Source organism: Corticium candelabrum, chromosome 1 (genome assembly GCF_963422355.1).
Source record: "Corticium candelabrum chromosome 1, ooCorCand1.1, whole genome shotgun sequence".
NCBI classification, from domain to species: domain Eukaryota; kingdom Metazoa; phylum Porifera; class Homoscleromorpha; order Homosclerophorida; family Plakinidae; genus Corticium; species Corticium candelabrum.
This window is the reverse complement of record NC_085085.1, coordinates 12,134,485-12,146,984: the sequence shown is the minus strand read 5'-3', so window position 1 is coordinate 12,146,984 and position 12,500 is coordinate 12,134,485. Positions and strand designations below refer to the sequence as shown.

Here is a 12,500-nt window from a genome sequence, read left to right as displayed (position 1 = left end):
TTTCTTTACACTCGTTGTGTGTATAAACAACGAATGTTGGAAAATATTAGATATGGAAAAGAAGCTGGAAGAAGAGCAACGCGGAGCGAGCAGACACTCAACAGAATTGCGAATTCGAAAAGCTCAAGTAAGGACCCGGTTATTATTAATTAAGTGGCCGGAGGGGCTGGCAAATTTGCTGTGGGGGTCGTAAGTTTGAAATTCAGTGATTTACAGGGTCACTAAGCATTTGGGTCACCTTTTGTTGGGGGTCATAATTTTTCAGTGTTGTTTATCTGTAAACTATAGAATTGTACGCAAGGACAGTATATTTCTAAGGTCTTTGCACACTTACATTGCTGAAAGTGGCAATTTCTGCTTTACTTGTTTATCAGCGAGTTGAATGGAAATGACTAACTTTAGAAATCATTCCTAGGCCACACTTGAGCCCTGAAACAGACTACTTTTTATATATTATATATACTGCATGTACATGCACAAATATGGGTGTCAGCTACCCATATTTGTGCTAACGGACAGACAGTGGGGTCAGGAGTTTTTAGCAGGCTGTTTTTGCAGGGGTCACATATGAAACCATGCGGATCTCGGCAAATTTTTTCACTCCCCCCCCGGACAATTAGTAATGACCGGCCCCTAAGTACATACTGTAACTCCAGATACCACATGACAATGCATTTGTGATATCTTAGCAATGCTTGTCTGTAAGTTGATAGGCAGGGACTGCGTGCGTTTAGGTCGACGTATTTATCTACTGTAGAGACTAGAGACCACATTTATATATCTGCGTGCGTGCGTGTGTGCGTGCGTGTGTGCGTGCGTGTGTGTGTCTTTCTTGTGATTATAAATATATTATAGTCTACATTAATTAGTAAAAAATGAGAGACACTTTTATCAACCTTGCTTTTATTACTCTCTAGATTATCTCTACTTCTGGTATTATTTGTAAACCATGATTAATGTTTTTGTTTTGCTTCTGTGCAATTTAGCTGTAGGCTAAGATATCATAAATTAATATTAAATTTAATATAAAAGAACAATTACTTATAAAATAAAAGAATTATTAAATTATTAAATTAATAAAATATGGAATTAAATAATATAAAACAATAAATGTGTTGCATCGGTAGTTAGTAGATCAAGCCACGTTAAATGGCTAAGTGTAGAAGCTGTTACAACATGCTGTATCTTTAGATTCGTTTAGTCTCAATTTTTCTTTTATGCATGAGTCCTACCTAATTGAATGTCAGATTACGTGTAATGCACTTATACACACAGTCTGTACTCGACTGAAGAGACCATACGGCTTTCGTCTTTACCGATGCAAAACTTCTTGCCTTGGAGCTTTTATTACGTGCACAATTAATTAATGAAGTGTAGATTGTATTTGCTAGCTGTTTGTAGATATCTAGAACTCAATCATAATAGAACTTTTACAACAATGTATTAATAAACACTAACAGAGCATTCTCTCTGCAAGCCCAAGGGAAGTCTATGTGACTATCATCACAAACCCTTGTTCGAGTGAGTGGAGAACATACTGTAGGATTTCTTGTCTCTTGTCTAGCATTCTCATTTGTCACGCAAATTTATGAGTGTGATGGAGGACTACAATAGAGTGCAGACTGAGTACAGAGATCAGTGCAAAGATAGAATTGTTCGTCAGCTAAACATAAGTACGGCTGATACGCCTTATTTCTACTATTGAATAATTTATGGTAATCAATTTCAGCTGGAAAGGAAATGACCGCGAGTGAAGTCGAAGAAAAGTTGGACGAAGGAGACCTACAAGTCTTTACACAAGATGTATATATAACAGTTTATAGGATTATTTGATTAAGTTGATGTACGTGTACACATTTGTGTCTCACATTTTAGATAATTTTAGATAATGAAAGAGTCAAACAAGCCATTGGAGACATTGAAGCCAGACACAATGACATCATCACGTTAGAGAAGAGCATGAAGGTACCATAAGCAATCAATTAATATTGCTCGAGTCTGAAACGTTAGACTGTCTGACTAGGAGCTGCTAGAACTATTTCAAGAACTGGCAACTATGGTTTACGAACAGGCAATAATTATTTTGTGTTTATTATTTGATTTGTTAATTAATGCTAAAGATTAACATTTAGGGTGAACTTATCAACAACATCGAGAATAACGTGACTGCAGCTGCGGAGTACGTTAGAGAAGGAAAAGGCCAGATCAAGAAAGCAGTACAACTGCAGAGCAAAATCAGACACGTAATAACAATCATTATCATAAATTATGAAGCTAATAGAAGCAATTTAGTCAATTCGTCTGTTTGTTGTTTTTAGAAGAAGATAGCTTGCATCGTCTTTTGTCTCATTTTGCTCGCAGCTATTGCGCTCATTATAGGATTGGCAGTTGGATTGTAACAAAGCAAGTTTTCAATCACGTGGTTTTGATAGATAGGGCCATAAACTGCTTTGCTAATCATGTATAGAATATGGCACTATATGTACGGACTGTACGCTAGAATGGAATGAATTTTTAAATACGTATAGCGTGCTCGTCTGAATTCGTCCTGTATACACGCGACAGGGGTGACCATGGATGGGTCTCTGTTAGAGGGTTTTCAAACAATAATTATTTGTAGCCACAAATGCAGCCACACGTTATATAATTATGCATGTTGCTTCTTTGCAAAAACTGGAACGCGACAGACTGCAGTTTGTACCAACGTAGCTACCAACGGCGTTACTACATGCAATAAAATAATTCAGGGCCGTAGGAGCCGGTCAGTGGTCGGACCACTTTTTTCTAAATTCATCAAAGAGTTATTTCATGTACTGCTGCACGTTTCAGATAAGTCTATTTCATCTAGTAAAAACAGCTTACGTAATAATTAGTGATCACGTAGACATGCAAAATCCACATTTTGCAATTGTTGACTAGATCCATGCAGGTAGTCTCAAAACTTCCAGACCAATTTTACAGCTCCCAGGCCCGGGGGACAGCCGACGAAGCCACTTTAACGTAGGCTTGTTAGCGCACGTTAGGTCGGACCACTTTCTATTTGCTTGCAATACTGGTCTGTGCATGGTGCAATCGACATGCATGAACTCTAGCTAGTCAAAGTCCTTTGTTCATTTTCTGCAGCATCAAACACGCCAACTTAAGAGAGTTTCTGAACAACGCTATATCATTAAAGGCATGAAACGTACTACGCCCTTGCGCGATCAGTGCACAATAAATCTATTACTGACAAAAATCTTTAACTTTACGTATCTTTAATTGAAGTTTTAATTAAATTTAAAATGTACTTGGATTACACTTGCAACTAAAGTCCGTTCCAGAAGTAAAGTCAGTTGGGCGAAAGTGGGCTGCTGACGCGGAACTCTAGAACGGACTGACGTCATACGGTACCATTGGAAAGCTCTATGTCTGCTTTATTCAACTACAGACGCCTCTCGTTTGAAGGATGCATTACCCAGAGATAAGCAGTGAGATAGAAGGTCAATCACACACCTACGTACCTACTGTAATTAGATTGGTATGTTGTCAGATAGTAACTAGAAACAGTTTGAGAATGTAATCGACACGCTAGATACAGCCACCATCATTACTCTCTGTCGTTATCAACAGCACCGTCGACTTTGTTCTGCGTTTACTGGCAAGGTATTCTAACAGCAGTAATTAGACACCGAAAGGTGATTGCTACAACAATAGGGCATCTGGTAAATTTTAGGGTTTAGGTATCCTAAGCCACTTCCCAAAGCCGCAACTGACTCTAATTCTGGAACGTACTCTAGAACCTGTTCGTTCATACTCGAGCAAAGCACATGCAAATAGCTCTAGCCACCGGTGTAGCGTGGTCTTCAAGTTTGGGGGCTGATAAATTAGACCGCAAACCACGCCATTTCTCATGCGCAAAGTCACGCCTATTTTGTACTTTTTCGCAGTTTGTAGACATCTAAGTAAATTATTATCAATTTCATGTTACAAATAAACTGTGGGACTGAGTACCGTCAGTGTGCGTATAAAGGAGTGGAAACACTGGTACCGTCCGTGCCAATAGGTTTTCATGGCTCGCTGCCATCGTCAAAATTAAATGGCATCTCGATGACAATAGAATCTAGAAGACCAATTCAGTGCAAACGACGTTGACCAATTTTAGCATTTTGTAATCTAGCGAGCAATATAGGTCTATCTATAGTTTGTACTTAGTAGATAGAATAAACCTGTAGAGAAAGTACCGTGCAGTGCAAGCAAATCATTAGATAGCGGAGCCGCAGGAGATTCCATTCTCCGGTCAATCGGGTTGTCGACCGCAATTAACTAGACTTACTTGAAAAGAATTGATGGATAGGCTTCTGCATGCCTTTTTGATGCGGTCTTCTTTGACTCTGCCATTGCCGGATAGCGACATCTCAAACTAAGTGATGTTCATGCGTACTTTAAGTGTCCACGACTTCTCGACACTGGTTTTATCATACTGAAATGATGATGTGTATTGTCACAGAGATATATTTAACGTCGTCGTCGATCGTCAACATACTACTCTGAGACTAAGCGGACTGTCACTGTCTAGTAACTTAAAAAAAGTTTATAGTTCTGCTTGAAGCAAAGTGACACTTTCAAAATGTTTGGGGGCTATAGCCTCCCTCAGCTTTCCTCCCCCGACGCTACGCCGGGATTCTAGCAAATAGCTAAACAAGACGCAAGTCTTCACTAGAACGTCCATTTTTATCGTTTAATTAATTAAATACATCCATGCATGCAAGTCCTCTAATGTTGCAGTCTACTCCATTGCGGTCTCGTAAAACCAAAAATCTCATAGTCGTTGTAGTAAACAGACAGAAGGCTGTTGAACATCGTCTCCGAAAGTTGAGACAAATACGGATTTTTGTCCCTGCGGGTAGGATTGACATGAGGCATCTCGAGCCAACGAGGCGCGCCTATCGTCGTCAAAATGTAACGAATGTCGTCGTTAACCGTCGGACTCTCCATATCGATGTAGTAATCATAGTGACCGTGACAAGGACGACACGCCAGATTTTGTGGTATCCACTGCTTGTCTAACCGAGCCAGTCCCGTCGTACTGTTCCCGAAACGAGCCACAAACGTGCCAAAGTCCCGGATGCTCATTTTTTGCCACTGATGTCGACGATCGAGAAGTCCTCTCACGGAGTTCGCATACTTTACGACTTTGTGGGCCTGCTCGTTGTGACGTCTCGATTTCATTCGCAACATCAAGTAGTCTGCCGTAAAACGATTGAGCGGCTCTCTGTATGACGTAAATTTTGTGTAGTTTTTTAGTCTGAACTCGATTTCTGATTTATTCCCGTACGATTTCAACGTCCTCAGTCCCCTCAGTCCGAAAACAGCCTTGACGGCCTCGTCGAGAGTTTTGAACTTGCCGCTCAGTACGAGCATGACTGCTCTCCAGGAGGTCGAGCCCGACTTCCAGACGGGACAGTACATGACTTTGTGATTGTCATCGACGACGAGGCGTCGGTAGAGAAGGTCAAGTTGATTTTTTGTGAGAGGTTGTCGGAAGCTCTTGCTGCATCTGTCATTGATCGCGGCCTTTACACGTGCGAATCGTTCCTGAGGTGATTCTATAGTATTGTAACGTTACACCTTTATTTACATCATACCAGCAAAGTCTTGGACAACGTCAAATATATTTTTGTATTCGATGACTTTATAGAGATGCAGTTTCGGTTACTTAGCAAAGTCTGTGTGTTAACATGTCGGAGATCTTGGAGTGTGTGTGTGTGTGTGTGTGTGTGTGTGTGTGTGTGTGTGTGTGTGTGTGTGTGTGTGTGTGTGTGTGTGTGTGTGTGTGTGTGTGTGTGTGTGGTGTGGTGTGGTGTGTGTGTGTGTGTGTGTGTGTGTGTGTGTGTGTGTGTGTGTGTGTGTGTGTGTGTGTGTGTGTGTGTGTGTGTGTGTGTGTGTGTACGCCGATAATTCTACTGAAACAAAACGAACCTTTGTACGGTTTGGCTTTTACGATTCAGCAATTACTGCAGTGCGCGCACACATACACACACAAACAAACAAACAAACAAACACACATGCGCGCACATACACACACGCACGCACGCACGCACTTACACACACGCACGCACGCACCGTGTAAATTTTCAAAGATATATATATATATATATATATATATATATATATATATATATATATATATATTGCTGCCCAAATATGTTTAGCTTTATCTCTTTGTTCTATAGTGCAGACAGATGTAGACGGTGCGTTTGCAAGATTATTAGGTAATTATTTTAAATTAGAGATAAACCAAGCCACAACAGTACAAACAACTATTGAAATGGAAGATATGTATAACATATTATTTATCACGTTCTTTGCGCTAAACGCGAACCGCGGATACGGTCCAACAGTCACCTGACTCGGCGCACGTGTCTTTGATTGGTTAGACAGCAAAGCTTCACGCACAGACGCTGGCCTGTCGTACACGTCTAGTAGGTGTGCGATGACAATGTCACGAGCACGACACGATCACATGCAATCACTATACATGTGCTGTTGTAGCGTACATACATACCACACTGTACACTGTAGAGACTCTTCGTATGTCAAGTGAAGCAACGACACAAAAATATCATCAACAAACAGACTTGTCGGACCGTACAAATTTCGTCAATTTTCTACTAGCGAGACTGGCGATTTTGAGTCTCTCACGCACCTGGTAAAGCCGTTGACAGACGGCTGCTAGTGCCGTCGACTGTATCTGCAGTGAGATCGCTGAAGGCCAGAGAGGCACGAGAACGAGAACGAGTTTTCACAAACGCATGAAATAGAACGAAAGCTAAGCAAGTTATCGTTAGACAAAATCCAAGGAGAGCTTTTGAAGGTTGCCACATAGCCTAGACAGCATCAGGTATGACGAGATAACCGTGTGACACTTGCATGATCTGTGACACTCTTGTCGACACAGTCTAATCGCCATCTAATTAGTAATCCCACCTACGTGGACCAGACACCACATGCAGCTATAGCTTGATTCTTCTATTTGGTGTTGCACATGAGAATTCGAAAGGACACACACACGCGCGCGCACACACACACACACGCACACACGCACGCACGCACGCACGCACGCACGCACGCACTCACATACACACGCGCACGCACACACACACACACACACACACACACACACACACACACACACACACACACACACGCACACACACACAATATGCAGTGTACTAAATTTGGTGAGCACGTTTTGACTGGCATGCATGTACAGACTTGACTATTGACGATAGTCACCTCTGTTGTGTCATACTAGCGGGATTTCTGACCTGTTTCGCTCGACAAGAAAACAGAGAATATACGCTAGTTAGTCTGCAACTTTACGCAATCTGTGGTTCCCGGATGTCATAATGTCACAATCTGTATTTCCGAATGTTAAACAACGCAGATAATGTCCATGGCGTTCATACAAACGCTGCCAGACGCTTTCACCAGCTCGCTCGAACGTCAGACGTCAACTCACCGGTTATTTATGCAAAATTATAGAGTACGCACCGTCGCCGAATTATTAGGGTCGCTTCCTGAACCTTAAAAGGGGCCTCTTTAAGGCATTTCTTGTAAAACCAAAACTCTTGTTTGAATTGTAGTATGGAACGCGGTCTTGTTGTACGGTTTCGTGGCGATTGGACTAGCAGTTTAGACGTTATAATGTTACACACAGGCAGGTGCTGCCATGCAGGCAGGCAGACTATAGCTGAGACAGGCAGGAAAGCAGACAGCGAGACAGACTAAAATACAGACAGGCAGGCAAACAGGCTGACAAACAGACAAATAAACAGAGAGTTTAACAAACAGACAGACAACGCCCAATGAATTTGCACAAATCTAAACGTCATTTGCTTGTAACCGCGGTACTTCTAGCATGCAGAGTACCATTTTAATAATTAAAGCTAATATTATATTTACGCTAAACCTGTTGCAAACTTGCAGTACAATGCTTCACAGCAAAGAGTCTCAGATAAGCGTGATCGTGACCACCTGATTTCATGCTAGGTTACGATTGGTCAAACTTCAACGGCAGCGAGCGGTTTTCGCAAAGATAGAAAGTTTTCCATCATTTGCGGCGTGCCGTGTTTACCGTGCAGCAATGTGTTCACAAATCGCCGTTGCCGCTCATTTCTGATAAACGAAGTGTCGATTGTTGCCGCTCAGCTGAAAGGCATCTAGTACACAGTACTACTGGCTTTGTACCGTGTATGGTGAGATTTCAATGCAGAAGTTTTCTAAGCAACTGTCAGCTTGCTTACGACTGTTTGATTTAATAATTTTTGAAATGCATGGGCCGGAAGAGAGTTGGTTATCTAGATATCGCAAGAGATGTGCACCGTATAATATTTGACAATATATATATATATATATATATATATATATATATATATATATATATATATATTTACAATACCCCAATAACCAACTTCCCTCTCCAACATTTCTCCCAAGTCAAGTAAGCAAATTCCAATTGCGAACATCTAAATCTTCTAATTGCATACGTTATAGTTTTCTAAACAACTTTTCTAATCTAATATGTTCTTGTAGCTCGAGGAAACGGTATTGTAATTCCACTGATTGATGATGTCTTTGAACATATTCCTTTCAAAGTCTTTATAGTTAAAGATGATGTGAAGCCCAGAGATTCAAAAACTAGTGGATAAAATAGACCATCTGCTATGGTAACATTGACTTCATGCCTGGCATCTTTTTTCACATTTTTCAGCTTCTGCTGCTGCACCAGGACTGATCGCTGCTTTCAATATATAGGAAGGTTGTGAACAGTTACGGATAATTTGTAACATCGAAATATCCAGGTCTCACACCGCTCTTCTGACAATGGCATCTAAGTAAACCTGTAAAAATGCACATGTGTATTATTATGGAGTACTACTGCAGTGTGCGAAATAACGGCCGGACATTGGACATTTACCGACCAAACGAAGCATTCGTCCGGCCACTCGTGATTTCGCCGGACATTTTGTCCGGTGGCGTAGCGTCAGGTGTGGAATTCCCTAGAGCAACCCACATTCTCGCACATCCCAATGTCATATCAACAAACTTAGTTTCCAGATTTCGCGCGCGAAACAAACGCAAACAGCCAAGCGTCGTCATGTACACTGTACAGTACAGTACTGCATGTTGTACGTATGTATATTTTGTCAAATCCCGGATGTGGCGGCTCACGTACACACGCTGAGGCTCCGAGGGTTGCGTGCGCAGAGCTGTACACACGACTCTGGTGCAGCGGACAGCCACGGGCCATAGAGATACGTGTACAGTACACGGTGAACGCAGCAGGATAGGAAACTTAGAGATATTTGCGTGTAATGTTTTTTGTAGGGGCTGAACCTGAAGATGCCTAAGCACGAAGTCACTGAATTTCCACGTCTAGACGTATGGCGCATGCGGACGAAGATGACGTTTCCAAAACTCGATCACTAGGTACGACAATTGAAGAACTGAACGGGCATGCAGAATTTTAGGCGGATGGGTTTGTAGCCAGGGCGTAGTCTAGCTGTCAGGGGAATGACAGTCTGTCAATGGTTAGTCAGGCTTTTTTTAGTAATTTAATTGTCAGGTGGTTTGTACTAATTACATGCATCAAAGGCATGCAACATCAAAGTGTCATCTAGAGTCATGAAACCTGGCACTTGGTCAGGCATCCTCGAGCTAGCTGCAGTGGCAAGTGTCTTTTGTCGACCTGTTCGTGCAGAGTATCCCAAGAAATTTGGTTTGGCAACACAAATACATGGACACGTGTACCAACCTCGAATTACTGTGGCAACCCATGATAATTGTCATGAATTGATCCACTACAGTAACTAGATCTGAATGGGGAAAAATATGCCTCCACTCAAACCACTTTGTTCCTTGTGCTTGAATATCTAGTGTGGTGGACTCAGATGCTGGAAAAAGATGTGGTGGGATCAGTGTGTGTACACGTTCGCTTCCACATGTTATTGCTTCACTCCTCGAGGAGGTATTGCAAGGTCGTTACTCCCAAGCAGGTGTCCATTGGACTCGGCAAGAATATATGTGTGTGTGTGTGTGTGTGTGTGTGTGTGTGTGTGTGTGTGTGTGTGTGTGGGTGTGTGTGGGTGTGGGTGTGGGTTAGACATCTATGTATAGTTGTACTTGAAGAAATATTATATGATTCTGTATATATATATATATATATATATATATATATATATATATATATATATAGTATATATATACACACACGCACACGCACACACGCACACACACACACACACACACACACACACACACACACACATATATCGACCAGACGTTTCTATTGTCCGGAAAATTTTAAATTGAGCAAACATGATGTCCGGTGGTCAGTCAAAGACTATTTCGCACACTGTGTATAGCCCGAGCTGTATTCACCAGATAGTACATACATATATACGTATACACGAATGAACACAGACATATAGCCAGGTTTATTTGCAGCAACTTGCAATTGTTGAACCATATACTACATGCAAACCCGAAATTTGAGTACATGTGGAAAGACGATTTGGATTGCAGACAAAACACTAGCTCACACTGTACTGAACTAACAAAATTTAGCAATCATTCACAACTCAAAGTTAATGTCAATTCTATAATTCGTGTGTCCTTACGACTCCATCCATCCGTAGACACTGGAAATGTACCTGTGTTCAAATAAGCCACCTGCTGTAAACATGTACGTGCGATTATTGCTTTGAAAGAACTCTGTATGAGTGGCGTTGACATTAGGAATTCTCTGATACAAGTGGAATCCCGATCCTTCAGCTCTGTAGACTGATATTCCATTTGCCAAGATGCTTCCAACTACAAGATAACTGTGGTGTCTCATATTGACAAAGCTGACACTCGCAGCTGCAGTTGTATTGAGATATCTAAAGTCTTGAAATTTCTTTCCATTCCATTTGTAAACTACGGATGGAGTCTTGAACTTCTGGTCAAGTGGTTTGTCGCTGTCTAGCATGTTGGCCACGGCTAGAAATAACATTTTTCCAATACGAGTAAAACTGAATTTCAATGCTCCTTTTGTGGGAATGGTCTGGAAAAGTGCAAAATGAGCTCCGGTCCATTTGTAGATATAGGAATTGACGTTGTGATCACCCGAAGAACCCGAATTGTATCTGGCTGCTGCCAAGTAATGTTTACCACCGATTTCAAAATGTTCCACATCTCGAAATCCTCTAATCTGCTTTGTTTCATACAGCTCAAAATTTCCATTATTCCACAAGAAGACTAATAGCGACTGACTGCTGTGATAGCAAGCGAACACCAAGTAATCGTGACCATCCATGTGAAGGTGTTCTATGTCGGTAGTATACCTAATAGTCGAAACGTGCTGAAAATGGACAAATCTGTGACCCTGTAATTGATAAATGGTCGACGAGTCATAGTGATAGTTGCCAATAGCAAGGTAGACATTTCCTGCTACTTCGAAAATTGCACTACTGTAACCGTGTCGTGACCTGAGTGGCTGATATTTGTGTAGCGATCCTTGCGCAAATCTGTATATATACGACTCAGTAGATCCACCGTTGTGTGCGTTTGAGAAAGTGGGAATGACGAGGAACTGCTGATCTCCAAGTTTGAAAGACGTGGCGTGCATGATGCTAGCAGGTGGTAAAGATGTAGTTTTCTCAAAGAAAGCGAGACCTTAATTTAATTCACATAGAAAATAGACAGTTAGACCTAAAGAGTATACATAAAGCAATGAACAACGGAATATCTATCTACCTTCAATGTGGTCGTCTTGAGCTCGTGTAGATCCGTCAGTCTGCAATTGTAGAAAAGAGACGTGCATGCGTCATTAAACTTAACAGAAATTTATTAGAATAACAATACTTAGCGTAACTAGTATGAAGATACTTTCAACTGTTAGAAATTACGTAGAAAGAAAGACTTGAGACCACACGTCAAAGGCTTTGCGTGCAATTTTCAGCAAGTAATCTGTAGGCGTACAGCCAAGTTTAGAATCGTTCTTGCCTCACTGCCTTATCATTCTCCAAAATAATCGGTCTCTCTAGACCTCGAAAACTTCCCTACACCTGTGTTACATATTTCTAGTCAAAGTGCAGAAAACCAGGTTGGAGAAAGGTAAAGTTCATTCCAAACGTTTCTGACGTCACGACTAGAGAAGAAGAGACACTTGTAGCATGGTCTGACACTGGCGCAGGAACTAGCCATGACCTCCCAGAAAAGTGTAGCGCTGATTCACGGTACAAGGGTCTGGGAGGTCGAGGCTACGTAGAAACCTTGTTTTGGTCCAGGGGGGAAATTTGCGTAGGAGGCCATGGCATTAATAAACAAAAATCAGACTAAATTTATTATTAATTTTATGCACTGTACTTAGATGCATGCATGTAACACAGCAAGGAAAACAGTAAACTAACAACAACACTCTAGTATGTCACCTCAATCAAAGTCTTACGTATGTCTAGATCTCTATATCTCTGTCC

The 12,500-nt window shown here is 41.4% G+C and overlaps 3 protein-coding genes across 4 annotated transcripts in view; 1 reads left to right on the top strand and 2 right to left on the bottom strand.

Moving 5' to 3' along the window:
* Positions 1-2,543, top strand: part of LOC134186513 (syntaxin-1B-like) — a 4,482-nt gene extending 1,939 nt beyond the window's left edge. For both annotated transcript variants that reach the window (XM_062654503.1, XM_062654510.1), the window contains 7 exons: positions 51-127; positions 1,565-1,673; positions 1,730-1,803; positions 1,876-1,965; positions 2,024-2,071; positions 2,133-2,243; positions 2,319-2,543. In XM_062654503.1, coding sequence (XP_062510487.1) covers positions 51-127; positions 1,565-1,673; positions 1,730-1,803; positions 1,876-1,965; positions 2,024-2,071; positions 2,133-2,243; positions 2,319-2,399 — 590 coding nt within the window. In that variant the 3' untranslated portion in view covers positions 2,400-2,543. The remainder of the gene's footprint in view (positions 1-50; positions 128-1,564; positions 1,674-1,729; positions 1,804-1,875; positions 1,966-2,023; positions 2,072-2,132; positions 2,244-2,318) is intronic.
* Positions 2,544-4,508: 1,965 nt separating this feature from the next.
* LOC134193178 (carbohydrate sulfotransferase 11-like) lies at positions 4,509-6,826 on the bottom strand. Its single transcript, XM_062661984.1, has 2 exons — positions 6,686-6,826; positions 4,509-5,585 (listed from the first exon to the last, which is right to left on the bottom strand). The coding sequence occupies exon 2, from the start codon at positions 5,446-5,448 to the stop codon at positions 4,753-4,755; it is 696 nt and encodes a 231-aa protein (XP_062517968.1). The 5' UTR covers positions 5,449-5,585; positions 6,686-6,826; the 3' UTR covers positions 4,509-4,752.
* Positions 6,827-10,394: 3,568 nt separating this feature from the next.
* On the bottom strand, positions 10,395-11,791 carry LOC134192444 (thrombospondin-type laminin G domain and EAR repeat-containing protein-like). The gene is made up of 2 exons (XM_062661186.1): positions 11,779-11,791; positions 10,395-11,697 (listed from the first exon to the last, which is right to left on the bottom strand). Exon 2 carries the CDS (start codon positions 11,648-11,650, stop codon positions 10,658-10,660), a length of 993 nt encoding a protein of 330 aa, XP_062517170.1. The 5' UTR covers positions 11,651-11,697; positions 11,779-11,791; the 3' UTR covers positions 10,395-10,657.
* Positions 11,792-12,500: the final 709 nt, after the last annotated feature.